At 36.1% G+C, this 18,836-nt stretch overlaps 1 protein-coding gene across 7 annotated transcripts in view; it reads right to left on the bottom strand.

The window, feature by feature from the left end:
- Positions 1 to 830: 830 nt before the first annotated feature.
- LOC115879012 overlaps positions 831 to 18,836 on the bottom strand; it is a 49,750-nt gene continuing 31,744 nt past the window's right edge. For 5 of the 7 annotated variants that reach the window (XM_030895641.1, XM_030895640.1, XM_030895639.1 and 2 more), the window contains exons 26-30: positions 17,292 to 17,339; positions 17,092 to 17,223; positions 9,604 to 9,861; positions 4,982 to 9,541; positions 831 to 1,981 (exon numbers count right to left, since the gene is read on the bottom strand). In XM_030895641.1, coding sequence (XP_030751501.1) covers positions 909 to 1,981; positions 4,982 to 9,541; positions 9,604 to 9,861; positions 17,092 to 17,223; positions 17,292 to 17,339 — 6,071 coding nt within the window. In that variant the 3' untranslated portion in view covers positions 831 to 908. The remainder of the gene's footprint in view (positions 1,982 to 4,981; positions 9,542 to 9,603; positions 9,862 to 17,091; positions 17,224 to 17,291; positions 17,340 to 18,836) is intronic. The other 2 variants (XM_030895642.1, XM_030895643.1) reach the window with 2 other exon arrangements.

An 18,836-nucleotide genomic window follows, 5' to 3' on the forward strand; every position in this document is an offset into this window, starting at 1 on the left:
TTTAAGCTTTTATTACTCTTTACTATCAGCTAAAATTATATATACTATCGCATTTAAGTTTTTTTGAAAAAACGCGCAATGTTTGTTAAATTGTAAGACAGCGTCCCCTAGCGTCTACATTCAAAAGCTTATTATTATTGTTTATACGCTATAATATAGAGTAAGATGCTAACTGCTTTTTTAAACGAGGCCCCGTTTGTTAAATTTCGTTCATCCAGTCTGGAGTTATTAATGTTTAAATAAAAACAAATCTAACCTTCCCCCACCACTTTATTGTGGCAGATAGGGGAAAATGGTTCTAACAAAAAATATGCAAAATTTACTGAAGATTATGAATCTATTATTTATAGTATCCGTTATCTAGGCAAAATTGTCTAAAAACTCCTTTTTCTTATTTTTAATAGCAGTTGCGCCCTCTAGCGGCCGTCCTACTAACTTGAAAATAATTTCCAGCAATTTCTCATGGTCTTGTTAGTAATACATATTTTTTTTCGTAAGCCCTACGACTAATACTTTGCGAGATACAGCCGAGAGCTATTCTTAGTGGGACACCCTGTACACTTTACAAGAGATTCTAAAAAGAACAATGTTCGACTGCAAGGTCTGCTAGTAAACATTTTCAAGATTAAAGTATCACAACACTATTTATCTAAACCAAAAACTCGTAATACAAAACTAAAGTGTCAAAACGAATGACAATGTCAGCAATAAATGAACGGCAACTTGACATCTGGAAAATTAGCAAAATCGACTGGCTGTCCAACGAACAACCTGTGGTTTTGGTTCATACATCACCATTCAGAACTGATAAAACAAAAATAATCAAAGACTTTTGATGTTACAATTTTTATTCAAAAGAAACAGCACAATCATGTCAATCGTAATTTTTTTTCTCAAACTTAAGTCGTTTACTTTTTCGAATTGATCTCGTAGATCGCGATGGCCGGCGGCTCGATCCTGCCGCACCGACTCACCGCGTACACAGTTATTTGGACAGTTTTGGATAGGTCCAGCGAGTGCATCATGGCGCTGGTCCTCACAGCACTCATCACCTTGGACGAGAGAGTCCCGTTGACGAACAGATCGTACCCAGTCACCCTATCGCTCGACGGTTTAGTCCACTTCACTATCAAACTGTCCTCCGTTATCCTTCTGATGTCCAACACCTCAAAACTGATCGGGTCCAACATTTGACAGTCCTGGTCCCGTTTCTGGATCATCTGATGTTTCGAACACGAACAAGAAACCCTGTTACCAGGCTTTTCTTTCTTTTTCTTGTGCTTGTGAGTCCGCGCCTCCACGCCTCGCGACTGTACGTCTCTCACCGTGTCGCAAGCACAAGCACTGCTCCCTCTCTCGCTCGTCACAGTTGGCGCGTACAAAATATTCGTGGCAATCTGCGATCTATCCGTGGACCGGACGTCTTCACCCTGATCGTAATCCGGAGCCCTGGACATGTTCTGAGACCGCTCCAGCACCTTGCTGAACACTTCCGCTCCGCCGCGCACTTCCAGCTCACCCGTCATCGCTTCGATCATCTTGTCCTTGGCGCGGCATTTGGCTTGGAGGTTTCGGAGCGCCATCTTCAGGCCGGACATGGTTTGGCCGAAGTTCGACGCTTGCTTCACGAAGGGTTTCAGCGATTGGGCCGATTGGCCGGTGGAGTGTGCGCTTCTGAACTCCGCCTCGACGCAGGCGCACTTTATACTCTCCAGCGCCTGCTTGATTTCCGCTATTTGTTGGCGGCACTGTCGGTTCTCCTGCACTATCGCCTGGATGTTTTCCTTCAAAGTGGAATTGTCCATCGACTTGATGGACTCCTTGTTGCCGGGATCTAGCAACGGTAAGGTTGTGGCGCCGGGGGGGTCGGGACAAGGGGCACACTGGCAGGCTAGGCAGTCGCAAAGTGTCTGACACGGATGCGCTTGCTCAATCGGTCGGTAGTTTTGTAGGGTTGAAACGGGTTCGTTCTGAATAGCATCTTAAAAGAAAAGAAAAACAAAATTAATTCAAACTAGACACACGGGAAAGTCTATCTATAGTTTATGCAATAATAATTAAATCGGCATACTTATAATAAATTATTTCCTACGGAAGAAAACTACACTCGTATGCAAAAAAACCCAACGGAGAAATTTTTTGTCAAATTTAAAGCCCTATTTTTATGATTGTTTAGCTATTTGGCGTATTATAGAAGGTTAATCGAGGGATTGTTTTTTTCCCTTAACTTTAAAACACCCCGTGCAATAATTTCGTGTAAATTTTCCTAAAATATAATGTTACGGCCAGAACCATGTCTCCTAAGCATTTTTTTTTTGAATCATGTCAATATATGCCTTGGTTAATTTTTAAAAATGAAACCAACTTGCCACTAACAATTTGCAATTTTTTTTATCGTTCCTTTTTGAAATTGATATTCAATATGACAGGGCGGCTTTTGTGATTATTGTGAACTATATACTGCTATGAACTGTCCATCATGTTCGACGTTTAGGAAATGCTTGGCAGGAGAGTTAGAGGTCGCGAAGCGGTACCAGCTTCATTAAATGAACTTCCCTTGACCCTTAAAGAAGAATTGGAAAACACAAAGTAATGTGATATTATGCAGCCTCATTTACAGTATGAACAGATATATAAAGGTAGTTATAGCAGCCAAGAAAGCCAATACAAAGTATTATTGTATTTTTTACAATTTTTTTTGAATGTTACAGATGTTTTCCTTAATATCGTTATTTCTGTTATCGTTATTAATGTTTATTAAAACTGAGACTGTATCGTTAGTCTTTAACGTTTTTTTAAATGTAATATAGAATATTCAATGCAGCTTAATATGACGTTACGACAATAGTCACCAAAACCATCTCGTCATATAAAAAAATTACATGAAAAAATATTGATAATTGAAAAGAATTGCAAATTGATCGTGATCAGTTCAGTTTGCTCTTAAAAATTAACCAAAGCATGTATTGACATGAATCAAATAACAAAATGCTCAGGAATCCTGGCTCTGATCAAAATATTATATTTTAGGAAAAAATTACAAAATAAATTATTGTGTAGGATGTTTTAAACACACGACACGGAGTATTGTAGCTAAATGATTACATTTTTACAAATTGTAAATTTCGGGTTCGTTGAGGGACTATTTTTAAAATATATTTATAAGATATAGAATGTCCCAAATAAATAAAAAATTTCAAAGTTGTATTATTTTAATAAAACACCCTCTATATTATTACATTTTTAGTTTTTACGATTAAAATAAAGGTAAATTTGATTAAGATTTATCACACTTAAACCTTATCGTTTTTGAAATATTTTCAATTTTGTAAAATTTGCAGTAAAAATTTTAAGACTTTATTTCTCCAAGGGTATCAAAGCTTTTAACACTAAATATTTACTGAAGTTTATTTACTGGTCAGTTATTGTGCTGCAATAATAAAAATAATACTACCTCATACAGAGTGCCTAAAAATTTATTTTAAATAATTTCTAGATTTAAACGCCAATAGCTTGTTTAATTTAAATGGAACACCCTGTATATTTTTGAAAAATCAGATGCACAATTTAATTGTATATCAAAAATTGTATTATACTATTTTTTGCCTATCCTTTCAAGTTTTCGTAGAAAATGCATTTTCTCATAATTTAGACCAGATTTATCAATATACCTATGGAATATTGACATTTTAGATTGTTTTCAAAGCAACAAATTTACAAAATGTACAGGTGCTAAAAACGATAAAATTACTAGTCCATTTCTATACAAAAAACACAAACCAAATCTTTATAAAATAGTATACCGTTAATTAAATATACCACATATTCTAAATAAATATGGATTTGAATCAAAAATCAATATAATAATAAGTTATGAGAATAAACGCCTCTGTTGTTATAAATAAGCATTCGTCAACAAATTAAATAAAACTTTTTAAATGTTACTTTTTACCACTTTTAGTCTAATACACATACAAAATTCAGTTTTTTAGTATTTGGAGCAATTATTATTAATCAACGCAAACAGTCAATTGACGTAGTTTGAATACTGGAATCATATTGATCCTCTTTAACAAATATTTAAACAGTTTTTTTTTATTTTTTATAACGAAATAAACGAACTATATCGACAATATTAGTATCTGAACTCTTTAAAAATTTGTTACATCTTTTAAACAAGTATATTGATAACTGAGGTCTAAATTATAAGAAAATGCATTTTCTACGAAAAGTTGAAGAGATAGCTAAAAAATGGTATAAAACAATTTGATAGACAATTAAATTGTGCATCTGATTCTCCTAAAATATACAGATTGTTCCGTTTAACGAATCTAGTAATTAATTAAAATAATTTTTTAGACACTGTGTATAAGGTAGTATAATTTTTATTACTGCAACAGAAAATTTAGTAAATACAAATACTTCGGTACAATATTTTGTTTTAAAAGCTTGTTAAGCTTGAAAATTGTTACTCTATTTTTCCAAAAACCTAAATGTTTCAAAAACGGTAAGATTAAAATGGGGTAGAGCTTAATCAAATTTGCTTTTATTTTAATCGTAGAAACTAAAAATGGAATAATATACAGGGTGTTCCATATAAAAAAAAAACAACTTTGATATATATATATATATATATATATATATGTATATATATATTTTTATTTTGGGACACTCTGTATCTTGTAAAAGTATTTTTAAATTGGAGCTCTAATAGACCTTCAACGAATCCAAAACATACAATTTGCAAAAATCTAATCGTTTAGTTACAATACTCCGTGTCGTATGTCAACTCTAGTAGATCAACCCTGTATACACCTAACTAAAAAAATCATCAAAACAGGGCTAGAAATAACACAAATACAACACTTTAAATTTGACAAAAAATTTCTTCGTTGCGATTTTTTTTTGCATGTGAGTGTAGTTAGCTATATTGTTCGACATCATAGTTAAACTTTCCCCGGTTCTATTGAAGCGGACTTACTCTGCGGACAATGGCAAGGAGTTGGAACACCAGGCTGGTTAGGCGGATTACCGGGAGGTCCTGCGATTTGACCACTCGGATGGACACTAGCTGGCGCTCCTATTTGAGCACTGGGGTGACTACTAGGTGGCGCTGCACTAATCTGCTTACTGGGATGCGTACTAGCTGGACCCACATTAACTTTAGAATGGGCACTAGTTAATACAACTATTTCTGCACTGGGATGGACACCAGCGTGACTACTAGGTGGCGGTCCACCAATTCGCGTACTAGCTGGACCACCCACTCCAACTTTAGAATGAGCACTAGTTAATACAGCTGCTTGCTCTACTTGCGTTTCTACGGCAGCCAAAAGAGCAGTCTCTGTTTCGATTTCAGCATTAAGTGTTTTAGGTCTAGAAGGCACATTACGGTCACTTATCTTTTTGGGGACTTGTACTGTACCACCCGGGTTTATTGAAACTATTGGAGCAGCTGGGGGAGGCCTAGATGTCTGCAGTTTTATATCTTTGGCTCTGAGAACATTTTCTGTTGGTAGCGGCACTGGATTATAAGTTTGACTCATCGCCGATGGTAATTTACCCTCAAGAGGATTAGGCGTCTGTATTTTTTTATCTTTAGCGGTGAGAGCTTTTGCTGTTGGTTTCGGCTTTAAAATTGGTGGACGTATATAAGAGCCGGTTTTTGCATTCATCTCAAAGCTAATTATGGACTCCTCAAGGTTACCAAAACACGCTGCAAGTAGTCCCCTAAGAACTTCTGGGTCAGATGTAAAATCTTTCGATGCTATTTTAGCTTCGGAATGCGTACTAGCAAACACCCCTACATCTGCCTTGGAGTGAATACCACTTGATGTTTTTAAAACAGGAGCAGCCAAAACATCTTGTCGATACTCAGCGACAATACGGCCGTCTTTATTACGAGGACGTGCACCATAGCAAATTACTATTCCGGAGTCGCCAAAATCTGTTTCAGACCGTGCGATCCCTGGTGATTCACCCTCAGCGCCACCGTGGTCGCTCGGTACGCAAGTACAGCATACGCAAGCACCTGGATTTCTCATTTTAGGTGTTTCCACATATTTCTGACAAGGACATTTATCGGGCATTCCAGGAGGCACATTTGGCCCATCCTTTTTTGGGTCTTTTGGACCAAAGCTAATTATGGACTCCTCAAGGTTACCAAAACACGCTGCAGGTAGTCCCCTAAGAACTTCTGGGTCAGATGTAAAATCTTTCGATGCTATTTTAGCTTCGGAATGCGTACTAGCAAACACCCCTACATCTGCCTTGGAGTGAATACCACTTGATGTTTTTAAAACAGGAGCAGCCAAAACATCTTGTCGATACTCAGCGACAATACGGCCGTCTTTATTACGAGGACGGTCACCATAGCAAAGTATTATTCCGGAGTCGCCAAAATCTGTTTCAGACCGTGGGCTCACTGGTGATTCTCCCTCAGCGCCACCGTGGTCGCTCGGTACGCAAGTACAGCATACGCAAGCACCTGGATTTCTCATTTTAGGTGTTTCCACATATTTCTGACAAGGACATTTATCGGGCTTTCCAGGAGGCACATTTGGCCCATCCTTTTTTGGGTCTTTTGGATCAAAAGACTCTTTTGGACCAAAAGACACCTTTGAACCAACCGGCTTTTTTGGGTCTTCTCCTGGAATAGAAGGGAATGAAGGTGGGCAGAAGTATTGCCCACTTTCTGAATCAGTCCCTATTTCAAGTGAAGCGCCTGTTTTAGAGGGACTAAGATTTCCGATTGGGGTACGTCTACCATCGCCTTCTGAGCTGGGATGCGTACTAGCTGGACCACCCGCTGGTGGTATTTTACCCCCCGGAGGGCTAGGTTTCTCTATTTTCTTATCTTTTTTTTGTTTTGGTTTCGGCGATGGATTATAAGTATTAGTTGGAAAACCTATATAAGCGCCGGTTACAGCGGTGTATGGTGTTCCGGGAACAGCAGCCATAACTCCTTTTTCCATTTGAACGCTAATTGGGGCCTCATCAATCTCATCAACACGTATTGAAGTTTCAGTTTGTTCAACAAGTTGCGTGCTAGCTGTAAAATCTTTCGATGCTATTTTAGCTTCGGAATGCATACTAGCAAACACTCCTACTTCTGCCTTTGAGTGAATGCCACTTGATGTTTCTAAAACAGCAGCAGACATAACACCTGTTTCAATCCGTGCATTCACTGGAGATTTACCCTCAGCGCCACCGTGATCGCTCGCTACGCAAGTACAACATACGCAAGCATCTGGATTTCTCATTTCAGGACGAGGTGGTGTTTCTTTCTGACAAGGACATTTATCGGGCTTTCCAGACACCTTTGGTACAACCGGCGGGGGATTGATATCTTTATTTGAGGTACGACTATCATCGCCGCCTGATTTGTCACCTCCGGATGGCACACTAGGCACATCATCTTCTGGATCGATATCTTTATTTGAGGTATGACTATCATCGCCGCCTGGTGTGTCACTTCCAGAAGGCACATTTAGCCTATCCGGCTTTTTTGGGTCTTCTCCTGAATCACTCTCCTCATCAGAGGAGTCATCTATTTCAATTTCTATATCAATCTGTATTTCAAAATCGGTATATTTAAACTTATTCCTGTCATAAAGAGCTGCAGCCATAACACCTGTTTCAATCCGTGCGCTCACTGGAGATTCAACCTCAACGTCACCGTGATTGCTCGGTACGCAAGTACAACATACGCAAGCACCTGGATTTCTCATTTTAGGACGAGGTGGTGGTTCTTTCTGACAAGGGCATTTATCGGTCTTACCAGGAGGCACCTTTGGCACAACCGGCTTTTTTGGGTCTTTTGGACCAGAAAGCACATTTGGCTTATCCTTTTTTGGGTCTTTTAGACCAGAAGACACCTTTGGCACAACCGACTTTTTTGGGTCTTCTCCTGGAGTAGGAGGGGGTTCGGGGCAGTCTTTTTTCTCAATTTCTATGTCAATATCTACTTGAAGTAAAGAGTCTGATTTAGCCTGGGTACGTTTACCATCGCCTTCTGATGGTATTTTACCCCCTGGATGGCTAGGTTTCTGTATTTTCTTATCTTTAGCGATGACAGTTTTTTCTTTTGGTTTCGCTTTTTGTTTTGGTTTCGGCGATGGATTATAAGTATTAGTTGGAAAACCTATATAAGCGCCGGTTACAGCGGTGTATGGTGTTCCGGGAACAGCAGCCATAACTCCTTTTTCCATTTGAACGCTAATTGGGGCCTCATCAATCTCATCAACACGTATTGAAGTTTCAGTTTGTTCAACAAGTTGCGTGCTAGCTGTAAAATCTTTCGATGCTATTTTAGCTTCGGAATGCATACTAGCAAACACTCCTACTTCTGCCTTGGAGTGAATGCCACTTGATGTTTTTAAAACAGGAGCAGCCAAAACATCTTGTCGATACTCAGCGACAATACGGCCGTCTTCATTACGAGGACGGTCACCATAGCAAAGTACTATTCCGGAGTCGCCAAAATCTGTTTCAGACCGTGCGCTCACTGGTGATTCGCCCTCAGCGCCACCCTGATCGCTCGGTACGCAAGTACAACATACGCAAGCACCTGGATTTCTCATTTTAGGACGAGGTGGTGGTTCTTTCTGACAAGGGCATTTATCGGGCTTACCAGGAGGCACCTTTGGCACAACCGGCTTTTTTGGGTCTTTTGGACCAGAAAGCACATTTGGCTTATCCTTTTTTGGGTCTTTTAGACCAGAAGACACCTTTGGCACAACCGACTTTTTTGGGTCTTCTCCTGGAGTAGGAGGGGGTTCGGGGCAGTCTTTTTTCTCAATTTCTATGTCAATATCTACTTGAAGTAAAGAGTCTGATTTAGCCTGGGTACGTTTACCATCGCCTTCTGATGGTATTTTACCCCCTGGATGGCTAGGTTTCTGTATTTTCTTATCTTTAGCGATGACAGTTTTTTCTTTTGGTTTCGCTTTTTGTTTTGGTTTCGGCGATGGATTATAAGTATTAGTTGGAAAACTTATATAAGCACCGGTTACAGCGGTGTATGGTGTTCCGGGAACAGCAGCCATAACTCCTTTTTCCATTTGAACGCTAATTGGGGCCTCATCAATCTCATCAACACGTATTGAAGTTTCAATTTGTTCAACAAGTTGCGTGCTAGCTGTAAAATCTTTCGATGCTGTTTTAGCTTCGGAATGCACACTAGCTAACGCCCCTACTTCTGTCTTGGGGTGTCTTGGGGTTGGGGTCGTCTTTGATGGACTGCCGTCGTGAAAACTTACAGTTTTGCTCTGGAGGAGTGCAGCATTAACTTGAGCGACTTGACCTATTTCAATGTTCGAATGAACACTTACCGAGGTCTGAATTTGAACACATGATTGAGCACAAGTTTGCTCGTTTATATTTGACGGGTGACCAATTCGAACGCTAGGATGAGTACTAGGAAGATTACCCATTTGTCCACTAGGATGACTGCTTGGCGGTCTTGTTATTTGAGCACTGGGGTGAAGGCTGGGCGGCATTTGGGTACTAGGATGCACACTCGCATGGACATTACGTTTACCTATTAAAAGTAATGATAAATTAAAGCTCGAAATCACTGGATTAAAAGTTACTGTTGTGTACTTGATTCAACATTAGCATGTTCGGTGGCTAAAATCTCTGTTTCGACTGCCGATTGAACGGCAGCTTCCACAACTACTCTTTGACCACTCGCACTAGGTTCAGCTTGGACATCGGTGTAAAACTGAACGCTTTGTGTCGCTTGTATTTGAACACTTGGCTGATTTTGAAGCGTTCTGGATGGTTTTGTTGACGTGGCCATGTCAGCGCCACTTCCTTTGCAAGTAGAGGAAGGGCAACTTTTGGCGCTCGGAGATTGTACTAAAATATAACATTATAAGATATAGCCCAATTTGGATTAATATTTTTATGGCAAAACATTTTCCGATGCACGTCATCAATCATATCGACATTGACAGTAGTCCTGAATCCACTAAATGAAATTTTGCCAAAAATGTTTAAATTTGTTGTATAATTTAAGATACCAAGCAGCTCTTTATTTGACTTTATTGAGCAAAGTATTGTATAGTAAACGCCACGAATGTTTGGGAGTGATTTATCGGTCGCTACCATAGACTTAAAATAAAATATAGACTGAGCATCTCATTCATAAATATTTGGAACATGCGGTCAGACAATGTCTTGTTATTGTTGTGATGTTGTTGTGTTATTGTTTTAGGTTATAACGAGTGCGACACGAGCGATAGGCGTTGTCTCTGTCGTAACGGTCGTTCCCTGACAACTCTGCCGAGAAACACAACACTGTCTGTGAATCTAAAAAGTGAGTGAAACAGTGAATCAAAAAAAAGGTGAAGCACCATTTCGACTTAATTTACTAGTAGGATATAAGAATTTACAGGGTGTTTTATTTAAAATAACAAAATTAAGGTTACTTTACTTCCGACGAAACCGGAATTACTATTTAATTGTTATTTATGTTAGAGCCATCTCCTACTTTATCGTTTCTCAAGTACAGCTGAACTCTCCGTATCATAGCCGGGTAAATTTTTATTTTAATGAAGCTATAATTAAATTAAAAATATATCGTATTTAAACTTTTTTATATTTTATTAAGATTTAGGACAGGTTTTTTAAATAAAAGTTTAGAAAAAAACGTCTTAGAGCCCTTAGAAAAGGACAAAAATAATAAAATACACGTTATAGAAGAAATTTTATAATCGAAATTAGGTAATTTTTGAAATTAATAATAAATTATTAATTTTAGTCAAACATTTACAACCCCTAATATTAATCAAAACAGGATCTATTCCACAGATATAATAGAATCGGCGACAGCGAGAGAAGAAAAAATATTATTGTTGTAGTTTTTTTTCTGGTTAAGTGATGTCTTATTATGTAAATTGGAGATAACATAAATTTGTTCCATTAAAGCAAGGAAGGTGATAGGAAGTGGATAAAATGAAAACTATATTTATTTAACTCGGTACTGTCTTTATTATACCGGGTGTGTCCCAAAAGTGGCTCATCCCCATAATTTTTTTATATTTTCAAATAAAAAAACAAGATTTAGTATGTTAGTATATGACATAAATTAGGATTGATTGACGCATTCAATTGTTTTTGGTCACTTCCTGTTTCACCGGAAATGACTATAACTTTTAATTTTTAAACGGCACCCTCGGTATATTTCTACTTTATTCGATAGAAAATGACACTCTGAATAGAATGACATATAATATGTCAACTTTTGACATTTTCGCATATGGTTTAATTGTAATTGTAACACGCGGTTCATAACGACAATTTGACTCGAAATACCAAGCGTGTGGTATTAATATATTCATAAAAAAATGCTTTTTCCAAATATGCTAATGAGTCACCCTTGTTCCATTTGAAAAAATTGACATGTATGATTAAAAATACGATTTGTACATCTTTTAACCGACCTAGACAAGACACGAAACCTATTAGACGATCAAAACTCTTTTTCCAAGGCTCCTTGATTAAAACTTAGTGTTTTTATTGAATACCATGGCACCCTGGATTGAAATTTAAAAATGGATAAGATGTAAGCGACAATGTCAGGAAGTTGACATATGATATGTCATTCTATTCAGAGTGTCATAATTTATTGAATATAGTAGCAATATACCGAGGGTATCTGAAAAAATAAAAAGATGTAATCATTTCGGTGAAACAGGAAGAGACTAAAAACAATTGAATATGTCAATAAATCCTAATTTATGTCATATACCTACTAACATACAAATCTGTTTTTTTTTATCTGAAAAATAAAAAGTTATAGGGTGAGCCACTTTTGAGACGACCCGGTATATTAAAAAATATTGTTTCATAATGTAATATCATTTTAAAATTCTTGTATGTTATTTTAGATTCTGAAGATAATTTTAGAATAAACCGGAATATATTTTTAATAAAAACATTATTTATTATTAACAGGGTTATAATTATGATTTTGTTACAATGTAAGTAAGTAAATAATGTAATGTAAGAGAAAAAAATCAGATTTTACATTTTACTAAAATATTATCTAAATAAGCGCCTTTCTACAACAACGCCACTGACTCCCAATGGGTAAATTGAGAGTTGCCTACCGGTCAAAAGTCGTTTCAAGACTTAAATGGATTATTAAAGTCAAATTTCTTGCAAATTTGGCACTGGCGAACCATATTTTATAGTTTTTGAACAGAAAAAGTCAATAAAATAAACAATTAAGGACTACAAGCTAAGAAAATGCGTTAATACAGCCGCGGAGATAGCGGCAACAAAGCTTTACCGCACACGTGCGACACGTACTACAAGGTAATAAATGAATGAATAGGCTCCCTCGCCTCTAATCGGTGTTGTCATATTGTAAAGAACTTATCCTTATTAAACAGTATCCGACTTATAATTTAGTAGAATAAGGACTATTTAATACATCTATGGAATATTAAAACCTACTTATTAAACTGTAGTATTAATATCTCAATATATGTGTATAACAAGAAAAAAAATATTGATAATATAAAGACGTGACAACATAGGCTGGATGAGGAAGGCTCGGTCGACTGTACCCAGAAGTAAACATGTGTATAAAAAAGCTTCTTTGACCGCGTTGAGATGTAAATAGTGTAGTCTATATTTTATTTTAAGTCTATGGTCGCTACCATGTGAACTAATCTGCTCAAGGTCACATAAAACTTAATTCCAGTGCCGTGGTGTTTCAAGTCATATAATAATCAATATATAATCAATATATAATCTGTTGTTTTAACTGTCAAAGTCTTGTCAAAACATATATTTGGTTATAAATATAAACTGGAATTGGTCGCACTGCAAGCACACTAATGGACTGACGCACAAAAACGAATCAATCAAAGAAACGCGATACAGTATCGTCTTTGTCAATCACGCTAACATTTTAGAATAAGTAGGTTGAGCGCAGGCAGATGATTAGACCGGGCCTTTAAAAACCTACGTCTGCGGTAAAAATTTACGTTTTTAATGTAAAAATGACAGCGCGCGTGTCGATTCTAATTTCATCAAGCGATGAATCACTCCCAAACATTCGTGGCGTTTATAATAACAGATATTTTGTTTAGATTAAAGCTGCAAAAAATAATTTAAACCGAATTTTATTATCGCTATGTTGGTCACGTTTTCAGCAAGGTTGCCGTTTATTATTTGACAATTACCCTAAACCCTAATGTCAGTCATTATTTTATATAATATCGTGGTGTTATTGAATCTTTGTGAGTAATTCTCGTTCTTTTGCCTATTTTCATGGTCTTTTTTTAAATTGTACTTTAAAAGCACAAACAATTCTTTTAAGAACTAAATTTTCAACTTTTTGTATTGCATTTCTTGAAATTATGTGTTGAAAATATGCCGAAGCATTTAAACAGTTGAAGGGAAGAGCTTGTAGCTTCCCTGATAAACTATTTTGAACGAGAACGTGACAATAAAGGTCCTTTATTACCCTTGACTGTCGGAGTGTTTGGGCCGAGAGCTAAATACTCCGAACCAATGGGCCCTTACCCTAGTATCCTACAGGCAGAAATCTACGCTATCGAAAGATGCGTACAACTTATCTTAGATAGGAACTATCGGAAACAAGAAATAGCCATCTTGTCTGATAGTCAAGCAGCGTTAAAAGCGATCAACTCAGTATCAATCAATTCGAAATTGGTCAAAGAATGCATAGATAAGCTGAATAAATTAGGCAAAGAAAACAAAGTCCTCCTACTCTGGGTGCCTGCTCACCAAAAGATAGAAGGCAATGAAAAAGCAAATAATCTAGCTAGGAAAGGAGCGAACACTCCACTAACTGGACCAGAACCGTTCTGCTTTCCAAGTAGTAACCAACTCAAGGCGGAACTCAAGAACTTGGAAGATTCCATCCGGAACCTGGAATGGAAATCTTGCAACGGTCTAAGACACTCGAAGAAGTTTCTGAGGGCTTATGATCAAGAAAAATCACAGATCTTCCTGGGTTTAAGTAAGAACAATCTTCGGATTGTCACGGGGTTTTTAACAGGACACTGTCTCCTCAATGAACACCTCAGTAGATTGAAACTAAGAAGAAACGGCGAATGCAGATTCTGTGGGGAAGATGAGGAAACACCAGTACACCTCATCACTGAGTACGCCGAGACGACAACCATTCGTGCCATGAATTTTGGTACAGCTGATATTGGAGATGGAGAACTACCCTCTATAAAACCGTCCCAGATACTGGCTTTTGTCAAAGCCCTGGGACTGTATGATGAGTTATGACTCAAGAAAGGGGGACACAATGGATCTGTAAGGTCGCAGTGATTAACCCCCCCCCCACTCATTCTAAATTCTAAAAAAAAATTCTACCCTTGACTGTAGTCAGAGAGGTAAGTTTGATAAGCACATTACACCACTTTCAAAGTTATTTCTACGTAAGTTTTGATGAAATTCTGTTATTATTAGTTTGTGCATTAATAACATCCTCTTACTTGTTATTACTACTTATGGCGTCGGAAGATGTACCTACATCAATAAATAAATAAATAACCCTTAATAACGCTTAGAATAATCTTCATAATGGTCTAGTTTTTGCCAATATATAATAAGTAGAATAAGCTATAAAACAAAGAAATCAATTAATTACTAAAATATTAGTTACTAGCGTGTACCAGCGACTTCGTTCGCGACGAATTAATCATTTGTAATGGTGATGATAAAACAAAGCAAGAATTTCCATTAACATACAAACTGGATAAATGTGTTCTTTTTTTATAAATTGGATTAGGATCGAAAGAAATCAACAGAAGTCCTTTGTTTTAAATCTTTGTCCTTTGTCTTTGTTAAAAAGAAGTCCTTTGTTTTAAATATCTACCGGCAGACCGGTAGATATTTAAAACAAAGATTGAATGAACATAAAAATGATCAAAGGAACTTTCTTTTGAAATCTAATCCTACCGCATTAGTAGAACACAAAATAGAGACAGGCCATAACTTCGATTTTGACAATACCACTATTTTACAAACACAATCTAATTATAAGAAAAGATTATTTGCAGAGATGATAGAAATCCAAAAAAACAAAAATTGCGTTAATAAAAGAACAGACGTAGAAAACCTGAGTACAGCATATTTTAATATTCTTTCAAAAATTAAATAATATAACTTCAAAATAATGGTTTAAATCCAAATAATATTTTTATATGTTTCTTTTTTCAACTGTTCTTTATCTCCAGGTAAAAATTATATTAGTATTTTATCAACTAGAATTAGTTGCTCTCTGTATACGGTCAACGTAGGTACATCTGCACTGCTTGTCTGTGAAAGGAAAAGATTTTCGTGATATTTCTCTATACATAATTGTGTTATATGTTTTTTTTTATGTAAGTGTGTTATGTGTTTTAAAAGGAAAAAAGGGATATATACCACTCCCCTCTATACCATCCGTGTATTAATGGATATGACTAAGAAAGTCCAGATTTAAATGTGAGTAACATATACATATATTTTATTTAATTGTTAACATTAGGGTAGTTTTACCAATTGTATATGTGTGGAATTCCACTGATATGTATTTTAAGTTGTTTGTTAAATTTTTGGAAAAAAACTTTTATTTGATTGTAATTTTTGCTCTCTTAACTTTGTAGTGTCCTGAAGATGCAAATAAATTTTGCGAAACGTCGACAAATTTAAAACAAAGAACTTCTGTTGATTTCTTTCGATCCTAATCCAATTTATAAAAAAAGAACACATTATATATTATTGGATCGACAACAATAAAAATTATATTTACAAACTGGATAAAATTTTCTCACATTTATGTCAGCATGAGAAAAAACAATATGGCGATATTATTATATAACTTGGTAATATTTGAGGGGTAGTTTCATCTCGTTGGAATTTGACTTTCGAAAAATCCGTTTGCCAAAAATAAGCTTTTTACGTCAAGCAGTTTAAGCAGAATCGTGATTAAGAAATTACCCAACTTTTTGGAACACCCTGTATGATTTTTTAAAAATTTCAAAATATGTAAAAAACCAAATAAATTATGCCTGTCCAAGCGTTTTCCCGAAAGACTAACCGTTTTTAAATAACAAATATTGTAATATTTGAGGGGCCTTTTCACCCTCTTGGAATTTGAGATTCGAGAAACCCCTCCTTATCGAACCTCTACACCCCACAGTCAATCCGTTTGCCAAAAATCAGCTTTAAACGTCAAGCAGTTTAAGCAGAATCGTGATTACTCAATGGTCATATTTTATGAAACACCCTGTATAAATTAATAAAAAATCTTGAAATATGTAAAACGGCAAAATAAAATATACGTGTTTAAGAATTTTTCCGAAAAACTCACCGGTTTTTAAATAAAAAATATTTTAATATTTGAGGGATAGTTTCACCCCCTTAGAATTCGAGTTTCGAAAAATCCCATCTTATCGAACCTCTACACCCTAAAGTCAATCTGTTTTCCAAAAATCAGCTTTTTACGTCAAGCGCTTTAAGCTGGATCGTTATTAATCAATGACCAGATTTTTCAAAACACCCTGTATACATTTTTTAAAAATCGTAAAATATGTAAAAAAACAAAATAAAGTATACGTGTTTAAGTGTTTTTTCGGAAACTTGACCGTTTTTTAAATAAAAAATATTGTAATATTTGAGGGGTGGTTTCACCCTCTTGGAACTGGAATTTCGAAAAATCCCTTCTTATCGAACCTCTACACCCTAGAATCAACCTGTATGCCAAAATTGAGCTTCTTACGTTGAGTGGTTTGAGCAGGATCGTGATTAATCAGTATGTCAGTCTACTATAAATAGGTATATATGTTGTAGTTATTAACTGTATATTATGTATATTTCATTTAAACTATATCATTTTTAAAATACAAACCAAAAATCCGAGGAATAATTATGTTTTCCATGTATTCTACAACATATTTATTAATCCGTTATATCTAACTAGCGTGACGTCATAAATCTCGCCCCGAGGCTGATCTTTTAATAGAAGGCACTGGTTGAACACGTGCATCGAAAATTGTTTTGCGATAACCATAATTATTTTACGAATGTCGAAACAAAAACAAAATGTCTTACGCATTTTCCTCGATGCCACATTGTTTTCTTCACAGTGCCGACAAACACACACTCCGTCACATTCGCATTTTGCTTGTTCTCCAGTTCTGGAGGTTTGACTTCTTACCGTGGGCGGCGGCGCGCTATGTAGTTCTAGAATTTAAAAAAATAATAATAATAATTAATAAAAAAAAATTAACCGCTCTGTATATCAAAGTTACCTGGGGTCGTATGAGCTGATACAGCACGCGAAGCAGGTCTTTGTCCATCTATTTAATTAGATTACATTAAAATATAAAGTATACAGGGTGGCGCCTCTCATACGCCGCGGAAGCTCCAAGGAGAACGGTAGTTTTTATCAAAATGAAATTTTGGCAGCATTTGTAGGTTAACTGAAAACATTTTATAAAAATATATAGAATTATACAGGGTGTCCCCAAAAAAAGTTACGCATGAAAGTTGTGTTTTTTCTAATGGAACACCCTATATAATAATTAATTTTCGGATTCTAGGAAAAAAAAATAAAGCTGAGATATTAAAGAAGCATATACCTAAAATCTAAGGATTTTGACATATTTCACATTTTGTGAAAATGAAGAGTAAATTGTAAATTTCGATAACAGCTACCTAAATTTTAGTTGACCTTGTATAGCCTGATATTTAATTACAGTAACCATTGTATGTTAAACCAAATTGAAATTTGACTCGAAAAGTTATACAGGGTGAGACAAAATTAATATGGAACATTAGTTACTTTTAAAAGCAAGTTACTCCTTTATTTTAAATGGAACATTCAGCCTTCAGTATATTTTTCCGGTGTTCAATGGGGAATTTATATACAGAAAAGACCAGGCTACTAGTAATATAGCAACTTGCCGGACAAATTTACGCTTACCCGATTGCGTTCGTACTTGATATTCACTGCCGGCTAGTCGGCTGGTCAGGCAGTAGGCAGTTGCAGTTGTGCTTGGACGGGTCGGTCGTAGCAGACTAGAAATACGACGCGAGGAGTGCCGAGTATTAATTATTTTCATTTTAAGTGTTTACCTTCACTTAAGGTAACATTTAAAATAAAAATACTTAAATATTTATTATTTGAGTGTGTTTACAAGCCAAAACTAAAAATAAATAAATTCTCTAACCTCAAAACTCATTTCCAAAATTAAAAAATACATCATTAAAATAATAAAAAAACTAAAATATTACTCTAAATAAAAAAAGTTATAACAAGTGTTCAAAAAGACCACCTTCTTGTGCTATTATTACAGTTGAGGGTTGGAACCTTTGGTGTTACACAGCAAAATAAAACACTAAATCACCACGATACACCAAAACACTTTTACTTTTACACTGGACGCGCGTTTCGCTAACCATGTTAGCATCATCAGCAGATGATTATAAACTGATAAGTTATAATCATAATAAATGTAAATATAGATAAGTTTATAATCATCTGCTGATGATGCTAACATGGTTAGCGAAACGCGCGTCCAGTGTAAAAGAAAAAGTGTTTTGGTGTATTGTGGTGATTTAGTGTTTTATTTTGATTTTTATTTTGTTTTCTTGTGCTAAACAGAAGCCTAGGGGGTCGTAAAATCCCCGTCTGACATTGGCTAACATATTAGGGCTAATAGTTTGGAAAGCCTCTCGTATTTTTACTTGAAGCTCATCCAGATTATTAGCCCTATTATGACCATACACTTTGGATTTTACATAACCCCACAAAAAGAAATCATTGGGAGAAAGATCTGGTGATCTAGCGGGCC

The sequence above is a fragment of the Sitophilus oryzae genome, unplaced genomic scaffold (genome assembly GCF_002938485.1).
Source record: "Sitophilus oryzae breed Bouriz unplaced genomic scaffold, Soryzae_2.0 scaffold_154_pilon_pilon, whole genome shotgun sequence".
Classification (NCBI taxonomy): domain Eukaryota; kingdom Metazoa; phylum Arthropoda; class Insecta; order Coleoptera; family Curculionidae; genus Sitophilus; species Sitophilus oryzae.